A 19,972-nucleotide genomic window follows, 5' to 3' on the forward strand; every position below is an offset into this window, starting at 1 on the left:
GACTGATCAGCAGACTGACATCACGGTTTGTTTAACCCCTCCCTCTTTTTTTTATTTTGTATCTCTCTGCAGTCCCAGCTAGCTGAGGAGATCACGTTTGAGACCCTGAAGAAGGCCATCGGTGAGTTTCAAGAGAAGTTGATGAGACATTTTCTTTATGACTGTCTGTGTGCTCGCTTAGGTTTCTCCCTGAATACAAATTAGGTATTTGTCAAAACCTTCATCATCCTTCAGGCTAATTCCTCTCTGGCAAGTAGCCAAAACATTGACACTAATGTCCTGTTAATTATAATGATTTACCGAGTGTCACGACGTCGCTGACAAAATCTGACATTAAAGTCAACGTTAATATACAGCTCACATGTGGCTTATTTATTACTGAACATGTTTTGACTTTTCTGTGACATAGAAAAGCGCTATATACAGTAAATGAGGCCATTTACCATTTACATAAATCTATTCTGCTGTCACTAAAAAATCCTTCTATGCTGCTCAAGCAGAATATAAATGTAGCATATCTTAGTGCCCATATTGTTGGCATCATACAGGAATTGGGATTGAAGCTAAGTGGGGGGGGTTGGTCACCTGACACATAAATGATCTCTGTCTGTTTCCAGATACCACCGGTCTGGAGGAGCAGGAGAGGGAGAAGAGGAGGCAGGTGATGGAGAAGTTCCAGAAAGCTCCGTTTGAGGAGATTGCTGCTCACTGCGAGTCCAAGGTAGAAACCAGCTGACTCCCTAATAATCCAGTCGTTAAACAGATTGGGCGTTCGGGAATTAACATCCGTGTATTTCTGCAGGCGAACATGTTGCACGACCGGCTGGCACAAATCTTCGAACTTACAATCAGGTAAGCTTTCGGTTATTTTATAAACTTGACTTGATTTCCCCGAGTATCTGCACGCAGTCAGAAGAACATCAAGCGAAGCAACTGTGACACATTTCTCTCGTCTTGTGAACACAAAGTAATGACATCTACAGGAAAAACTAAAAACAGAACATAATAAATGTTGGTTAGAACCTCGTTAGAACATTTAGAAGCATGTATTTGTCATCTGTAGTGTACGTTGTCCCTTGTTTTTGTTGTTGCTATGCTTGTGGTGCTGCTTTTCATCACAGGATACATCTCAAACTAATGACCACATCCCTCTGCTATACATTGAGATGTATGCTAACAGGCTATACATTAGAAAGTACCATACAAATAGAAAAGGAGTAGAACTAACCCTTTAAAAGCCTCGACAACGTCTCTGGTTCCCCGTCAGACAGTTTTAAGCGTACTTTATGTGGAGAGGGTGAAACTGGGACCTGGTTCCACTGATGAAGGGCTTGAAAACAACTATACTTTCAAAGCTGAGCCTCCCAAGCTGAATTTGAGATGTAATTATTGAACGAATTGGACAACAAAACATGTTATTTCTTTTGCCCACCAGTGGTTAAGATCTCAGAGTAGAAAAGTTCACCCATCATCAGCAGTTACTCCAAGTCACCTTCTAGGACTAGTTTCTCCGTCTGGTTTGCAGTATGATAATCCCAGTTTAACATCTTGGCCCTCTCTCCCCCCCCACCTCACCCATCTCCCCCGCCACCCCCCTTCACAGGCCTCCACCCAGCCCGTCCGGAGTGGTCTCCATCTCATCGGGACACACTCAGCACCAGTCCGTCCCCGTCTACGAGATGAAGTTCCCAGACCTGTGTGTCTACTGATCACACCACAGACATCAACATCACACACACACACACACACACCTCGACAAAAATAGCTGAAATGCAAAATGCTGAGAAGGACACAATAACAATCTCTACTCCAATATCCTCTATCCAAACCAGCACAAAGTGTCACGTAGAAATGCAGCAAAACAGCCATTTTCAATTTGATTTAAAGACGAGTTGTAAAACACAAAGCTTCTCTAATTTCTCTTCTATGGGTGAAAACGGTACTTCTGAATCCCAAACATCCATACGTTATTAGAAATTCAACACCTTTTGCTGCTCATTTTACAATACTTGGCTTCTTAATTGAGCTTCAAGCAGATGTGTATCAACTCCACCAGCTCTAAGTGAACTGCTTGGCTGCACGTAGTTGCCTGACTCGCCTCCCTGAAGCCAAACTCAACACACGAGTCAGCACGGACAAAGAAAAACAAAAAAAAGAACAACTTCCACTCTGAGATTTGGGTGTGTAGATATGGAGTCTGATGTTGCGTCCCAGGATGTCTCTGATCCAGTCTCAGCTGTGGTCGAGCCAGAACTTCACACCTTGTACATACGCCGTCGTCTAGAATCCAACCCTTGTACTCATGGCTAAAACCAGTTTCAGGCTTAAAACTTGAGTCTGGTTTTAGGTGTGACGCTTCCTCTGCAGAGCCAGCTTCTTTATCTGTTCCCGTGGTGATCAGTAGGCATCAGTGCAGTCAGGTAGAAACGTACAATATATTAGCTGTCAGATAGGAAAAGTGAAATAACTTCACTGGTGGTAGACGGCAGGTTAGTTGTAGACTCACTGCTCTACGGCCGTTAAAATCTCTTTAGTCTGATTCAGCTTTACTCGTCTTTGCTATTTTTAAAGACTAAAAATCATCAGGAATGACTTCAACAATCAGCTTAGTTTCATGTGGGGAAATCACCTGAAAGCAATACAGACCGGTTGTATGCTGCTTGTGATCGTGAGTTTGCTCCAGATGTTGCGTTCCAGAGCTCTTGAAAATGTCATCCAGACTGAAATGTCGGCAAGCTGCAGGGTAACGGTGTAAAGCCTTCAGGAATACGAAACATGGACCAAAGTAGCGTTTTTTAAAATTCCAAATTCTTTGTCCATACACCGGTTCAACTTACAATAAATGTAAACTTAAAGTTGACATTGTAAGAAATACGTAGACAAATATTTTCACATTGGAAAAGAACATTTCAGTCAATGTGTACTTACCAGCATCATCGTCCTCGTGTCGGTATTAAGGTTCAAAAGCCGAAAACCTGATATCGTGTCAGAGCTACTTCAACATCACGCTACGTCACAGACATCTGGAGTGTTGGTTTGGCTGAATGTCTTCCTCAAAACGGTCGATGGGGAGAGATCGCAAAAACATGTGAAAATGTATTTTTAGGAAACTGTAGATAACCTTCATCACCAGCCTGCACCGAGTCATTTTAAGTGTAAATACAACTCTGGATCATCAGCCAACATCGCGTTGATGTTTGCTGTCAAACACATTTTGGAATGAATTCCTTCGAATCATTGGCAGAGGACTCTGAACTGTGGTCGATTGTTGCCGTGGTGTTTTCCTATAAATGTATGAATCCCATTTCATCTCTTTTGGGATGTGAGCTGCATTGAGGGACAACTTATTGACTATTGGAAATAATTTCATGGACAAATCTGGAATGTATACCTGTTCTCTTGGCTCAACATATTGCATCACTTATTAACGTGCTTACACAAAAAAGAAGCTATTCGAGCTTGATAATGAGACTGAATTTCCATTTTGTTTCACGTTGCCCCTGACAACGCGTTCATATCAACCGATGACGGTGTGTGACGCAGCGCTCCCGCCAACGTAGCTTTTTGTCAACAAAGAATCTAGTAGCAGTTTTTCGCAACAATGAAAGAAACAATTTAAGAGTTCTTGATGGTGTAATTCGACTCACGAACAAATTTGCACTTTTGGGGATTTTTTTGTCACTATTTCTTGCGGTTAGGCAGCTCCCTAGCTACGTAGGAAGATGACGTCCTGTACTCAACTCCACACACAATGCTGACATTGGTTGACCGCTATTTAACCCTGATCTGCCCTCCAGTGGATAAAATTGCACATAAAGTTAGGCAAGCATGTGAACAATGGCTTTTATTCGACAACAGCTTGTCAACCTTAAAATCAAGTAATTAAGCGCTGTTAGTCTGCGGCGTTGAATGTAAGTAAGTTACTGTAGCTGTTTGGCTCCAGATTTCTACCAGCAGCAATAAGAGAAAACTCCTCCTCCCTGTGCCCAGTTGGTGCCCAGATCACGTCCATCTCCAGTTGGACCAGCAGCTTTTAACTCCTCACAGCTCTTTCTGGCAGCTTCTCAACAAAAACAGTGTGTTTCGATGCCAATGAATTAAAAATCCTTAGTTATCAGAGCCGGCGTCCTGCGAATCGGCCTTCAGCCACTCGGATACGAAGCGGTGACATTTTCACACAAGTGAACAAATCATCTGTGCCGTTTTCTTTCGTTACCTCAAGGCCACGTTTTGTTTCCAAAAGGAGAAGAGGAGGTGTTTTTGGGAGGAGATCCTTCATATCTGCTACAGAGCTGCAGCTGTGATGTCTTCCAACAGATGGTTATCAGTGTTTCCTCTGATCTGAGCTCAGTGTAGGACCGAACATCCCTGCAGTCGGGGGCGGAGCCTCCCGCCACGGTTCTGTCTGAGCAGCTGGACAGAGAATGTCGCCGCCGCTGCTGCTGCCTGCCAGGTTGAAGGTCAGCGTTTGCTGTCACTCACAGATGATTGGATGAGTGCATCCTCACACTAGGTTACATCAGTTGCACTTTTTCTCTGTTTAGAGTTGCACAGAATTAGATGGTGAACGATGGAGGAATGAAGATGGAAGAGTGAATGAAAGAGACGAGAAGGAAATCGTTGAGGTGTTTGTGTTCGACTGTTTCAGAGGGTTTAGTATGTCGAAGGTTTGTCAAGCACAGGTTGCATTGTGAACGAAAGGAATTGGCCATGTGAGCAGGGAAGATAGGTGGAGTCCATTCAGCAGCATTGCTTCAGGTCAAGGGTCACCGTGAAGACTGGAGGTAGCATTAGTGCTAGCAAGCTTCTTGTCCTCTTATCTTGTGAGTAACGTTAGCCTAGTTAGCAACGCTGCAGGAAACGAAGACAAAACAATATCAAGATTCATTTAGATTCATTTCTGGAGCTTTCTATCACCAGCAGATGGAGTTTGGCCAGTAGTCAATTTCCATTTTGGGGGCTCTTTAAGCTAATTTTGCTGTTGGGAAGATGCATGAGGACGTGTGCAAACCCATTCAGAGAAGGGTGTTATGAGTATCTGGAGGTTGCAGAGGCTCAAACAGCTGATTGGTTGATCGACATAGGTACACACATGAATTTCATCGACTGATTCTGCACACTTTTATCTACGTGCAGCTCAGACGACGTTTCAACCTTTTAAAAGTTCATCTCAAATCCAATTTTGTGGTGATATTTAACAAATTAGTGCAGAAAAAGTATTCTTCGTATAGTCGGTAAAGACCATCCCATAATGCTTCACGTTAGACCCGATGTCTTTGTTGTAATGAGGGTCTAAATGTGAAGGCCTGTGAGATGGTTTCTCCAGATCACAGCTTGACACCAGGTGTAACCTTGTGAACGTCTTCTTCTGGTCTGAATGGGATGAATAGCCGGCGATGTAATAAAGTTCACACTCAGCATTGTCTGAGCAGAGGAGCCTCAAAGAAATCCCTTTTGATATTTTCCTCCGTGTGAAACAACATCCTCCACTGATGCATTTTATCTTCTGTGCATATCGACGCCGCGTAGCTTTACATGCAAACTCTCCTGATTTAATATCCTAGCTGTACTTAGAACCATGCATTATATTTACTTAGCATGATAGCTTAATAGCACGTTGTCTGAGGGGCCTCTGGGAACATGAATCCACTTCAACGACTTATGTCACTGACTTTAGTTTGGAGAAAAGTGGGATTTGAACAGCAGCCGGTTGCTTCGGTGGCTGAAAGACCCCATCACTTCCTTTCTGAATGTGCCCTTATAGCAGGATATCATATATTTTTGTACATTGTATGCATCATGTGTCGTTACATTGTTGCCTGGTAGAGATTTAGAGATTGGGAGATTCTTGTCCATCACATTTATCAAGATGAAGACACATGCTGATCTTTTTTATGTTCAAATTGACATTTTTGTTTTTGGTTGTTTACTATGAAAGTCGGCGGTTCAGGGTTTCAATGGGACCGTGTGGGAGAAATGGTCTCATTTGTGAAAACGTTGCTTATTTTTTTAAATTGTAGAATCCATTATGTCATTTCAAATATGCTGAGATATGAAAGAATATTATATCTATAGACACGTCATGCTAATTATTTTTGCATACTAGAGAAAAGTAAGACTAAATCAATGCTAATGTTAGCATCTAGATTGAATCTAGAAGTTGCAGCTTTAGCTCAGCACAGCTTTAGATGTAAAATAATTGCAGTTTAATCAGACACTTCTGTGGTTGTCAGACAGTGAGGCGTCCATATCAACGGCACTTTAAAACGTTAGCGTCAATTAGCGTGAAAAATAGTACTCCTTAGGGTCAAGATCATTGACCCCATGGCAACACTATACTTCCTGGATATTCAAAGCTGTAGTCCCAAGAGGAGCATCATCCCCCAAATAGAAATACGAAAAACAAGAATAATAGGAGTCACAAAACCTGTTGATATAAACTGTTGTTTCATTGTAACTGCAGGATGTGGAATGTAGAATATAGATGTGTGTGAGATCTAGTCGAGTGAATCTGGAGCTGAAGCTGCAACTTCTTGTCAAAAGTCAAAGATGAGTGAGACATAAAGTTTAAAGAGTTTGAAGCTGGATGCAAGAATGAATGTGAACGAGTCATCTCTGCTACTTTTGATGAAGTATATTCAACAGATTTAGCTCCATCAGCCATTAGAATAGCAGAAGATTAGATTCAAATCTGTATTTAAATGAAATGCTTAACACTTAATAGCTGTCAGAATGAAATATGATGTTTGCACTTTGATCACTGTGTACCTGGTACTATAGCAAAAATGAATCAGCACAGATTAGTGTGTGGTACAACTTGATCATAAGAAGGTTTTCCTGCCAATGTTAAATTTGTGAAATGTTGTTTTCATGAAAAAGTTTGTGTAAAACTGTCAAAAGTCCCTCCTGACTGGTGATTAGTTACTATCGAGTCTTAATCGTCATTTTTCAGACCGGAGACGACGCCAGTAAATGGGGTGAAATCATTTCCCTGCTGACCTGCCTTACTTCAGAATGCTGGACACACAAAAATACTTTCAAGACAAAAAATAAATAAATAAATATATATGTGAGTAACTTTTTCTCCACCTTTCAAGATGGACTTTTTTCAGTTTACCAGCTGAATTCTGCAGAAAAAACGATGAGAAGAACAAAACACAAACCTGAGCTTCTTCTGTTTGATGCATCCGTTTGTATTTTTGTGCCAGTTTTAGAGATTAAAGGTGTCACGTCCGCGTTTTGCCTTCCGCTAAAGCTCGGCTTTATTTCGAACACGCTGAGGATTCTAACCACTAGGAGGCGCTGAGGTTCTGCCACCGCTGCAGGTTTTGGTGATGGGTGTTTAACTTGGTATGAATTTGTTTAATTACTGTCTTAATTTAATTTATGTTTAATCATAAATGACAAATTCTACCAACTAGCTGAATCGATGCAATATATCCCTGCATTTTTTGATTTATCAATACGTCTGAATATAATAAAACATCTGCAGCCCAACTTCCCACTTTCAGTCAAATGTAGTTCAGTAGTTTCCTTTAGTGGCAGCAGACCTTCAGCGCTTTATTACAAAGCCTCTATTTAATAGTACATTGAGATTGATGTTCGAGGACTAAAATAAAATGTTTCTATCAATACTGGTGAGCTGTGATGTCTTTATTAATGTTTTCATTTAAAGGAACATGCAACAGACCCTTTTATTTAAAATACATTCACTTCTTCTTCCCTCGAAGAAAAACCTGTAAAGAAAACCTGAAGATCAAAGTAAACATTTGTTTTTTTGTGTGTAATTACTATAAATTACAACGTCTGTTATTGGGAACAAAATTATCTGAGAAAAATCTTTGAACAATTATTCCCTAAAGCTGCCTTCGAAACGCTATACATTCACTTCTCCTCCTCCTCCTCCTCCCCTCCCCCTTCCTCCCCCTCCTCCTCTCCTCCCTCCTCCTCCTCTTTCACCTCCTCTTTCAACCCTCCTGGTCTCCCAGTCGGTGGCTGCCCTTGGCTTTGCCCTGAACTCGGCCTGTGGTTGTGGGTTTGAATCCCGCTGTGTGTCGGTGGCTCTCTGCTCTCCTCGCTGGAGGGAGGAGGAGTTGTGGAGCTGCTGGATGATCCGGCTGGAGGATTCTTTGACTCCTCGTCGTCCTTCAGGTCGGAGCTTTCATCACTGCAGAAAGACATTTAGTTATGTTTTTGCTGAACTGAACATCAATTCGTCCAAAATGTTTAAAAAGCTTCTAAAACCGAGAGTTTTTTCATGTGGACGTATTTTAGGACGTTCGGATGTTTTTTATGAAGCAACCAGCTGTAAACCAGCAACACCAAAACCTAGTTTTCTTAGGTTATTTATCATGAGCAGAAGTACTCTGATATTTTACTTAAGTAATACCACAGTGTATAGAAATACTCTGTTACAGATAATTTTAAAAAATATTACTTGAGTAAAAGTACAAGATATATTTAAAGTACCAAAAGTAAAAACACTCGTGAAGTAGAATGCAGGCCCATTACCGAATCATTTTACATTACTGGATTATAAGTTTGAACATAGTTTGATGACACAACATGTACCATGTACCACTCTGAGGGATTTGAGGTCCTGCTCACCTGTCTTGAACTTGGCGTGGCGGAGGCGTCTTCGTCTCCGTTGATGTGACGTCAGGTTTCTGATCATCCCTGATATTCACGCCAGACTTCCCTCCCTGCGCCTCCTCGCTCTCCTCGCTGGACTGAGGAGACACCGGGGGTTTGGGGGGTTTGGGGGGTCTGCTAGCCCGGCGGCAGGGAGGAGCGGGGCCGCTGCACTGCGGCGGCGGCAGACTGTGGTTGAAGTGGGCGGCGGCCATACACTCTGCCGTGGCTTTGTCACACACACACTGCAGCCTGTCACACACAGCGACGCCCTGACCTGAGGAGGAGACGTCACCTGTTCAGAAGCAGCATGTTGATCTCGTTTGTATGGAGCAATATTAACAAGACGCTGTTATTGTCGGGACATTGCAAGAAAGAAAAGTTCAACTCTGTGTTAATGTGAGTGACAGAGTGCTAAATATATGAATTCCATTAGTATTTATTGATGTTTATAAAAGAACACAGAAATACCTCACATTTATGTATCTTACAGGTATTTCCACCTCATCCACATCAGAATGTTGGTTTCTCATGAAAAGGCCAAATCATGAATGATTCAGAGCTAAATCACCAGTATTTCCTTATTGATAAATCCGATTACAAAGTACAATTTCCTTTTTGTACATTTACATTCTTTTTCTCTTTTTTTCTTCTTAAATCTCAGAAACGATCAGTTTTTTTTCTCTTAAATCTACAACTTTTTTTCCCCAGAAAACAGTAACATGGGACCCAGATCAGGTTCGATGTCAGACTCGGGTAAAGGTACTGTCGTTGCTCTGTGATCATTCATGTCCCCGGGTTCCCAGCAGAGCGGCCGTACTCACATCGCGGTTTCCCGTTCTCACAGGAGATCTGAGCGTTGAGCTTCCTCTCGGACCTGCAGCCCATGGTGCTGATCTGCTTCAGGCAGCAGTGATGGAAGAAGCAACACCTGACCAAGATATTCAACACCACCTTGTTAGCTTCATACAGCTTGGACACATCAGTTTAAACGGTAATCCGTGGAGGTTTTGTCCATTGACAGTTTCCTCGTTTTGGTTTGTTCCTGTGCTCTACTTGCACATGTGTTTGTCAGACCTCAAAGATGTCCACCTTACAAAGACTCAATACACTTCTCGATACACTACATAATAAAAAGCACAACCTTTCAAGGCCAAATTTGCTCTTTGTCAAATACAGAAGAAATTTAAAAAAGGAGCATTCAGCAGTGTTACGAGTACTTGAATATGTGGAAATCACAGCTGGTTAAAGACTAGATAAGGTAAGTTGTGTTGACAATATATCCAGCAGTTAGATATTGGTGCATGCAGCCACATTTCGACTTGCAGCTAAAATATTTATTCATGATTAAAGTGGTGATGATTATTTTTTGTAATATTCACATCACAGCGTAAGCTTTCAATGTTAACATTAAAGTTTAATTATCCATATTTGGAAGAAACAAATAAAGTATTTGTGGTAAACACAGACTCTTTGGTAAACCAGTGGAAACTCCATCTACTGTAGGTAGTATACTGATGGACCTCATACAACCACACAAAAACGTTTTAACTAGCCGTTCAAGTTCACTATTGCACAGTATGACTTAAGGGAATAACCAACAATGCATAACGTTGTGACGTTAAAATGGCAATTATAAAGTTTTTTTTTTTTTTTTAAATGACCAGAAACCGAGGCCCCCACTTGGTTGGAAAAGCATGATAGTCCACTGTTGGTAATGTAGGAATGTACGTGTGTGTGTTTTCTCTATGGAGTTTCAGACCTGAAGCTTAAACATACAGCACAAAGCTTCACCCATCATATCTATAGATCTGTTCCTCCACAATCTAAACTGCAGCGTTTCCTATCCTCCCTTGTGTTGCTGACACACATGCATCATCTATAACGTCTTCCTGCTGCTGACCTGTCAAGCTGGTCCTGAGGTTGACCCCCGCCCTCCTGTCCGCAGTAGCAGCCGTACATCTCGTACTCATGCGGGCATCGTCCTGTCAGGCAGTGGAGCATCTCCCCCAGAGCCGGCTCCTCCCGCCTGGCTTTCCCATCGCTGCCATACAGGGTGAAGGAGTGACTGCATTCTTCAGTAACCGTAGGAGGAAACACAGGTTAGTACTGTTGGGACCTAACCGTTAGGACTACACAATGCGGCCTACAAAGCCTACACAATGCGGCCAGACAAAGAGACAAAGGAGATTAAAAACTACAACCACCATTTTAGTGTCACCTCCACCTGGTCGCGAGATCTGACGTCACACAACTGGGGCCCTATTGGCTGACAACTGCATGGGACTCCAGGGGGTCCCCCGTACCAGCCGTGAGCTATAAATCCCGGCGCCACCAGATCCCTCTCTCTCTCCAAAGTAACTTGCATTACGCCAAGAGGTGAAGATTACGTCTGCAGCGTTTTCCTTTGTCCTAGGCCGCAGTCTTTCCCCCAAACTCGCTGGACGAGCAACAGACTGTTTTCCCTCTCTTTTTCTCTACTCGTTTTATTTTTCTTTTGTTTATCATTTTGGATCCCGAGGAGACCACCGCGACAGCGCGACTCTCCCGTTCCCCGCGGTAAGAAGAAAAACTTTCTTCGTCCCAGCTGCCAGCAGAACGGATAACTCGACCCGTCTTTGTCTGAAATCAGCTGACTAAATCGCCGAGCCCCGCGATTGTTCATCATTTCCCTGCAGAAGGAAGAATAACTAACGGTTTTCTTCAACCAATTGGATCCGGCGCTGAACGAGCGCCCACGAACTACCGTCCGTTGCCGGCGTCAAGGAACGCCATCACCGCACGGGACGAAACCCTCACATCGACGCATCTCACATCGACAAAAGTAAGAGGCTATTTGTCTGGGCAGAAGCAGAGATTCGATAGTGTAGGACATGCTTGTAATTCTTGTTAGTGTGTTTTAAGTTCTGATCGCGGACCGCCGAGTCCGTTTGTTCATGTGCTGCTGTATGTGAATGCTGATCGTGTACCCACGCAGCTGGGTTGATTTCTGTAACAGTGTTTTCGACTAACCTCCGCCATATTCGCGAGCTCAGAAAGCCTCTACTATCAGTTAAAAGACCGGTCTCGCGGAATAAACGCCAGTTCATTCACGCGCGCCCGTGTGATAGCGGCACACTTTCTGTGCCTCAGAATATCGCTCGCACATTCTCTCTCTCTTTTTTTGTGTCCCGCTAACACACACACACACACACACATACACGCCGCACACACGTGTCCTAAGCCAGCTGTTCCCGGCGGACGCTAGGGACATAGCTACATCTGGTGGCTACATACGGCTATCTCTCTCTCTCTCTCTCTCTCTCTCTCGCTACTCCATCGGACGTCAGTGGCTCCGCCCCTGAACGCTGCGAGGAATAGCTCCACCTCTCTCTCTCTCTCTCTCTACCCCATCGACATCAGTGGCTCCGCCCCTGAACGCTGCGAGGAATAGCTCCATCTGGTGGCCGCACATAGCCATCTCTCCCTCTCTCTCTCTCTCTACACGCACGCACGCACACACACGCACACGCACACGCACATGCACACACACGCACGCACACACATACGCACACACACACTCCACGTGTGTCTCTCCCTTTGTTTAGCTTAGTCTTGTGTGTTAGGTAGTTAGGTAATAAGGCTTTGTTAATTGCAGTGTTATTGATTGTGATCATTATTACTGATTTTAATAAATCTTATTATATTATAACTAGCGGTCTCTTGTGCTTGTTGTGTATATGTCACTGGATAACAGCAGGTTGTGAAGGCTAGTGCTTGAATTTCACGCCCTTCTTAATTGTTAGATTGTTTTTGTGCTTCCATGCCAATGATCACGATGATTGGCATGTGAGTATAAAACCTTGAGACTGAATACAGTTTTAGGTTATCTTTTCCCTGATCCCAGGTTGGTGCCCCGTTTATTCATGATTATATCATGATAATATATTAAATATAATTATTAATACCGATAATCATATTGATATTGATAGTTAACTGTTGATAACCAAATCTGCTCCTGCTACAACCCCAACAGTACAATTGTACTACTGAACGTATCCCAAAGAGATGCTGACAGTGTAAAAATGTGGTTTAGAGAGAGAAGAGAAACTTTTACTCCAACAGTGATATGCAGTTAAAGAAATTGAGTCATTCTGATTTACCTTTGCTGTCTGGCTGCAGCTGTATGTCAGTCAACCCAACAGACTCCAGCAGGGACCAGGCGAAGAACGGGACCGTCCTCTTCTGAGCCACATCCCAGTCTGCAACACACAGCTATACATTTAGGACAGTTAGAGCCACAGCAGTTTGAGAAAACTTGAGTTTATATTGAGTAAAAAGAGATATTTTGACAGATGTACACAGCAAAGACACTTTTATGTGACTTCCTTGTCCAAAGTCTCAATGCCCACAAGGTTACAGCTCCCATGAGTCATCTCTGCTTTTCACAAGTGATGCAGTTCTGATGGTTTTTTCAGACTGTGACCTCCCGGTTTGCAGCCGACTGTGAAGAAGCTGAGATCAGAGTCGGCACCCTGAGGTCCCACGCAGGTCACAGTTGGGTGCTGAAACCTGAATGGGCACTTCAGAAAATGGAGAATGGAGTCCCTTCAGTTTGAGGGCAAGCTTCTGCCTGAAGTAGGATTCATATTGTTCGATGTTAAAGTGAAGCATGAAATAGGTCCATTCCTGCTAAGTCCCACTTTAAAATACCAAAGTGTTTGAGCCCCGTTTGAATTAACGTTCGGAGAAACAGGAGTACCAGCACGGGAGCAAAGCTATGTTTCTATTAGTGTAAAATTACATTTAGTTGTTGGGTTTTCTTAGGTGAGAATGAGTCGTCATGTATATAGGGAGCAGGTTTTCTTCATGGAGTCTGCAATGTTGCATCGCTATGTTTCTACCTCTGAGCCACAGCCGCCAATATTATGCTTGGTGACTTCCTGATATGTTTGACCCTTTTGGACCCATATGGATTATGCTTGTTCGACAGTGGGTTGTGTCGACCTAAACTTACCCATACTCAGCAGTATAGTATAATACAGGGCCAGTATATGTTCATAGAAGGTGCGTCGACGGAATAATGGATGAAGCATCCGCTACATCAACTCTTTAAATATGAGACATCAGGTTGGCACTTTTAATGGAACAGGGTAACATTTATAGTGAACTTTGTATTGATATTATTAATTAAGCTGTCCTTGCTTTGCGTTGTGGGAGTTATTTTTCTTAAATAGGTGGTTTTAAATATTAGGATTGCTTCTTTTGTTTCGTTTTACGTTGAGTGTCTTGTTGAACATGTCTCTGCATGTATTTATTATGAGTTAATTGAATATCTCAAGGTTTAAGTCTCTTGGTCCAAATGGACATTTTGGACTATTTTGTAGATCAATGAAACTTGCACATAGTTTTAGCCCTCATTATGATTGTTTATCGTGTTCCCTCGTTAATTGGACAGTTTGGGAATTTGCCGTCTTTCAGGAGAATGATGCCATATGCTGTGTGTCAAAGTATGTTTACTAACCTGGACCCACCTCCAACCACTGGGAGCACACAAGGAAACTGATTTGATTGGCTTGACGCAGGGCAGGAAGTGATTGTAGCCTCCAACAAACCAGGGGCCCGTTTCAGAAAGCAGGTTTAGTGAAAACCTTGAGTTCGTTAACCCTGAGATGAGGGAAACTCTGGTTTTTCGGTTTCACAAAGCAAGTTCAGCATAAATCTGAGCCACTTACGCTGGCAACACACTCCGTGAACCTAACCTGCTCACTGGCAGGTTTGCTTCAACAAACCCTAAATTGCTCCGCCTTTTTCCGTAATCTGAACCAACTCTGAAAAAATGTTTCCTCGTCAACCTAATCGATATTAAAGTGATTCTAGCAGCTTTACGTCGGGAGAGAATTTTGATTACCGATCACTTATCTAAACAATTTTCTCCGACATTTTCAACATTTCATATCGCGCACATAATCCGCGACCAGATTCTTTGCAGAGCTCTTTAGATTTTTTTGTGAACGGGAGATTTACGAAATGTTTAAGGACATTTCTGTGTTGCTCCGCTGTCTCAGGATGAGCTCGTTTTCTACATAAACACTCAGTAATATCTAATGATGCTCTCCCCGTTGCCATGGTGAATCGTAGTATCGGAGCTCCATTGATGATGGCTTTGTAGAGTCGGCAGGCACGCACGTAACTCAGAGTTTACATACTCAGAGTTGATTGAACTAATTCAAAACTGCTGTTCTGGAACCTTAAACTCAGAGTTGCCCATCTCAGAGTTGGTCAACCTAGAGTTCAAGTTTTGACTCAGAGTTTGTTAAACTTGCTTCATGAAACGGGCCCCAGGAAGACTCTAAAAGCTCTGGTTTTGGCCACAGTTTGGACGCTGTGTGAACCCTTTTGGCATCGGTTAGAGGAGGTGAAGCTGTGACTGGTGATGGTCTGTAAATGCTGTAGGTCTGTTTTTTAAACCACAATGTTGCGTGTAGATGATGATGTGACATGTTGTTTAAAGGCTCCTTTAGAGCTGGACTGAGTGACAAAAGGAATGTAATCACTTCACGTTCCTTGCACTTGTTATATGTCATCTCTTCTCTCTCGCTTGGTCATTATTGTCTTTCTGCTGAATGATGGAGAAAAAGGAAAAAGGTCAGAACCAGTCACTGTGTTTACCAGGCAACTCGCTGAATTTATGGCTCTCAAAAAGTACTTTTTAGACCTGAACTCCGTGCTGGAGGGAGAACAAAACCTCCTCACTCATTGGTCATGAGGGAAAAACTAGTGCCAAGCCACTTTTAACCTCCAAAAACAAAAAGCCTCAAGCCAAGAAAGACCTCAACCTGGTGGCGCATTAGCTCCATTCTGCTCTAATTATCCACTTTACTTCTCTATAATGGGAACATGTGAATTTATTGTTAATGACCATCATGGGCTGATGTGTCATTAAAGGTCAAGGATTACTTATTTTAACTATGTATGCTGTTTAAATATAATTAACTTTATTGAACCCATGAGAGAAACCTTATTGTATTATTTTCTCCAGATTTCCTTGAACCTGGTGCTGTCAGTGACCAAAGAGGCCAGACGGAGCAGCTTCTTGATGGGGAGTCAGAAGAATGAAAAACTGCATTCTGCTTGTATTATATATACATACAGATATTTTAACTACCATCTGTGTCTTTCTCCTGCGAGCTGTCCACCAGCTCTTCTTCCACACTTGGTGCTTCCTCTGCCGTTTCAGACTTTTCCTGCCGCTTCTCTTCAGATTCAGCCTCGGCCGACGCGTGCAACGTCACTGTTGTGGTTCGGGTGGAGGCGTTTATCTCTGATCGTGGTTTGACGGAGGTGACTCGGCTTCCGCGTGTCGTCTGCGAGGTGCTTCTCATTGAAGTTGTGGATTGTGGAGTGGTCAGTCCTGTGGATGGAAATGCACATTCATTTGTTTTTTCCTGTTTCCAGTGTTGGGTTTGTTCTGGGCTACAGTAGAAACATAGCATATGTTAAAAAATAAAGATAAAATAAAAATCATAGTATAGTGTGTCAAAAATTAACGAAATAGTCAGTTGACAAGATTCATAAATGGTTGGAAAAAGCAAAGTCCGACTGGTGAGTCCAACATAGTCATAAAAAGTGTATGGTCTATGTTGTGTCCTCGAGTTGAATCCTCCAGTAACATTCATAGTACATAGTCAAGTATGTGTATAATTCTGTTTCGAGTTAAAAAGCATCTCATCATATGTCACACTTGCAGGCACTAAGTCTTAAAGTGCTAAAAAGTAGGAGGAGTTCTACCAAGAAAAGGTGTTTGTTTTTAATTAGCATTCAAGCTACCCAACTGGTTGTATGAACCCATGCAAATGTGCAGATTTAAGTGATTCTGACACTTTCTCCAACAGATGCAAATTTCCAAGATGGTGCTAACGTTTAATTAATTCCACTCACCCAATGTGTTAATGACATGCTAATTCATTTCCAAACTGTTGTCTTAGTGAATTACTGTGGTGCCTGGAGCTGCCTCACCTTGGCTCAGGGGACTGAGAGGACCAGTAGCAGTAGTGTGCAGCGTCACGTCTTTCTCCCATGAATCAGCAGTAATGAGTGAGACGGCAACGGTTGTCAATTGGTTGCTTTCTGCAAGTGGGTCCCTTGTTGAGGATCCTTTTGTGACCTTGGTAATCGTAGTTGGGCCTATGGAAGGGGCTGTGATGACAAACAGAATACAGAATGAGGGAAGTAGTCCTACAAAAACAGTCATTTCAGAGATCTTATAATATTATAATGATAATACTTATAATATTACTCACTGAAGTTTTAACTGCATTTTAGTGACTTTATGTAAATGTACAGGTTGAATAAAGTCATAGTTACTCTGAGCAAAGACACATGTGGACCTAAAACATATGTCATAAATGTCATAGTTTATGATCTTTAAGACATCTTTTTCGACAGACTCAACTTTCTTCGACATACTATTAATTTTTCATGACTTTTGTCCACAAACTACAGTTACATTTCCGAAAAGACTATACTATGACTTTTGTCCACAGACTACACTATAATTAGGGCCACGGGGCAATCGCACCGAGCACTGGCCTCTACAGCTATGAAATAGCTGAGGGGACCAGTACTCGGGGCACTACTGTTTAACAGTACATAGTACCTAGTAGTTCTCAGTACTTGAGTCTCAGTAGTACTCGGTAGTACTGAGTACTTGAGTGACAGCTGAGCTCGGTGACATGTATCAAACTTAAACTCATCAAATACACAATCCAACAACTCCAAAACGCTTTTGTGGACAAGTTGTGACCTGCACATTCACCACGCTATGTGATAATAATGTAACGTTACGAGACGCAGCCATTTTAGAGGTAAATTCATGCAAAACTGCTGATGCGCGTTCCTTTCAGGGACAGTTTTTCAGCAAGCAGTCTCTGTATTTGCCTCTAAAACAACTCCGTCTCCTTTGAAATCTCGAAGAATCTCATCATAATGTATATACACTCCGGCAGTAGCCCCCGTGGCCCTTTCAAAATTTCCTGCGGGGGAATTTTCTAGTTAACAACATACAATACTCTGACTTTCTTGACAAACAATCAAACACAATGCTTTTTTCATGACTTGTTTCAATAGAGTATATCCTACTATAATTTTACTCAACACACAATACTCTTTTTTTGAGGGACTAGTATGACTTATTGGAGTTATTTTGCACACTATAATGTCCCTCTACAGTTTAGTCTGACATTTGACTTTTTTCAGCATACATAACTATGACTTTCTTCTAACTTTTTTCAACAAACCATACTGTGACTTTTTGGACATACTATAGCATTACATTTTTATGTGACTGAGGTTTTAGAGTGTATAACTGCTCCAGTATCCATCCATCCATCCATTTTCTACCGCTTATCCTGTATTTTAGGGACACGGGGGGCTGGAGCCGATCCCAGCTGTCATTGGGCGAGGGCAGGGTACACCCTGGACAGGACGCCCGCTCCAGTATTAAGGGATAATATTTGATGTCATCTAGACAAAAATAAACTTGAAGACACATCATTCAGTTTTTATGCATAATTTATCTATATTCTATAACTCCCAGAAAACAGCCAATCTGCTGTAAATTGCAGTCCTTTCAAAGCAAGGCTGGATACTTTTTTGTTTGCCACTGCATTATATTAAATTAAATGGTTTGTCTAACATTGCACTGTAACTTTCATTCTTGTATATATTTCTTCTTCAGCTTGTTTTTTTTTGTATACTCTTATTGAACCGAAATGTAATTTCATGATCTGTTTCTTTGGCACTTTGACTTGATGCTTTTGATGATTTATATGAAGCTATTTGATTTGCTCTGTTGCTGAAATGTGATGTATCAATGAAGCTGCTTTTTGTTGTATTTGTCATACTGTAGTCAAAAAATGAAATAATGTTGTAAAGAATTATTAAAAAGTCAAAAATCCCAAGTATCTTATGCCAAGCAAAGTCTGAGTATGGTGAGTCCAAAACAGTAATAAAAACCATAGCCAAATTTTTCCGGAAAACGTCATAGTGTAGTATGTTTAAAATTCACGAAAAAGACAGTTGAAATAAATTCAAAAATTGTTGTACAAAATGACTAAAAAGTCATAATAGTCCCTTGTACCGTATATCAAGCAGTGAGTCCAAAACAGTCATAAAAAGACAGTCAAATTATTAAAAAAAAGAAGTCATGGTACAGTATGTCGAAAATGCACGAAAGTCAGTCGAAATAAATTCATAAATTGTTGTAAAAAAGTCATAAAAATCCCTCGTATATTATGTCAAGCAAAGTCCTACTGTAGTGAGTCCAAAACAATCGAAAAAAATCATTAAGAAAGTCATAGTATAGTATGTTTTAAAAAGTCATAGTGTAGTATGTCAATAAAAGTCAAGATAGTATGTCAAAAAAACCTCAGGGGAGGAAAAGAAGGAGAGAACAATGTCAGCGGCTTCATAGATGGTGAAGGGGCGAGTACCTGTAAAGGTGAGCCAGTTGGTATAACACCCATCCTATTTTGCATAATGCCATAAATAAATTTGACGAAAATGTCATAGCTGCACTATGTTTGAAAAAAGTAAATCTCATAGTGCCAAAAATGTCATACAAACTAATTTAAATTCCATAAATGTCATAGTAGAATGTCATGAAGAAAATGTCATCGTTTAATATATGAACAAAAAAAGGTTGTAAGAAAAAGTCATGTTAAAGTATATCATAAAAATTCATATTATAGCATGTTGAAAAATATAGTATACATCAACATATATGCTGAAAAGGTAAAATAGTCAGTGATGCTGTTGACTACTATCTTAGTTAATGAAAAGTCATTTAAACTGCCTATAAAGTCATGGTTCGGTATGTCCTTTAAAAACGTCATGAAGAAAATGTCATATACTATATGAGCGAAAAAAAAGCATGTTAAAAAGTCACTTAAACAGTCATAGTATGGAATGTCAATACGATTAAATAAAAAAATGATAGTGCCATATGTCATAAAATATTTGACTTTAAAAGTCATGGTATGGTAAAGTCTGCTATTGAAATCAAACCGCTGACTTTTTATGGAAACAGTAACATTTCTGCAGTGAGCTGACCTTCAGTTGCTCTCAGAAAACGTGTGTCCTCCTTTTGCTCTCGACCCTCTGAAGCCGAAGGTGTTGCTGGTGTTAATGTAAAGGTTACACCTCCTCCACCTGTAAAGGGCATAACAAAAAGACCTTCAGAAGTTAGAAATGAATACATTCAACGTAATTATACAAACACATATTTTCTTCCTTACTGGAATAAAACATGGTAATTTATGTGTGCAGTGAGAGTCCTGCCCTCAGGCCTCAGACTCCTGTC

General features: G+C 41.5%; 2 protein-coding genes across 4 annotated transcripts in view; one reads left to right on the forward strand and one right to left on the reverse strand.

The window, feature by feature from the left end:
- The window catches only part of efr3a (EFR3 homolog A), a 143,394-nt gene extending 135,897 nt beyond the window's left edge, over nucleotides 1-7,497 (forward strand). For all 3 annotated transcript variants that reach the window (XM_084008810.1, XM_084008809.1, XM_084008811.1), the window contains 4 exons: nucleotides 73-121; nucleotides 618-721; nucleotides 803-852; nucleotides 1,604-7,497. In XM_084008810.1, the coding sequence (XP_083864936.1) occupies nucleotides 73-121; nucleotides 618-721; nucleotides 803-852; nucleotides 1,604-1,709 (309 nt within the window). In that variant the 3' untranslated portion in view covers nucleotides 1,710-7,497. The remainder of the gene's footprint in view (nucleotides 1-72; nucleotides 122-617; nucleotides 722-802; nucleotides 853-1,603) is intronic.
- Nucleotides 7,498-7,797: 300 nt separating this feature from the next.
- oc90 (otoconin 90) lies at nucleotides 7,798-16,733 on the reverse strand (the record flags this gene model as incomplete). Its single annotated transcript, XM_084006871.1, has 8 exons — nucleotides 16,630-16,733; nucleotides 15,779-16,024; nucleotides 12,774-12,872; nucleotides 10,535-10,706; nucleotides 9,456-9,562; nucleotides 8,608-8,908; nucleotides 7,960-8,167; nucleotides 7,798-7,806 (listed from the first exon to the last, which is right to left on the reverse strand). The coding sequence occupies exons 2-8, from the start codon at nucleotides 15,993-15,995 to the stop codon at nucleotides 7,798-7,800; spliced, it is 1,113 nt and encodes a 370-aa protein (XP_083862997.1). The 5' UTR covers nucleotides 15,996-16,024; nucleotides 16,630-16,733.
- Between the last annotated feature and the right edge of the window lie 3,239 nt (nucleotides 16,734-19,972).

This window comes from Eutrigla gurnardus, assembly GCF_963514095.1.
Source record: "Eutrigla gurnardus genome assembly, chromosome: 4".
Classification (NCBI taxonomy): Eukaryota; Metazoa; Chordata; class Actinopteri; order Perciformes; family Triglidae; genus Eutrigla; species Eutrigla gurnardus.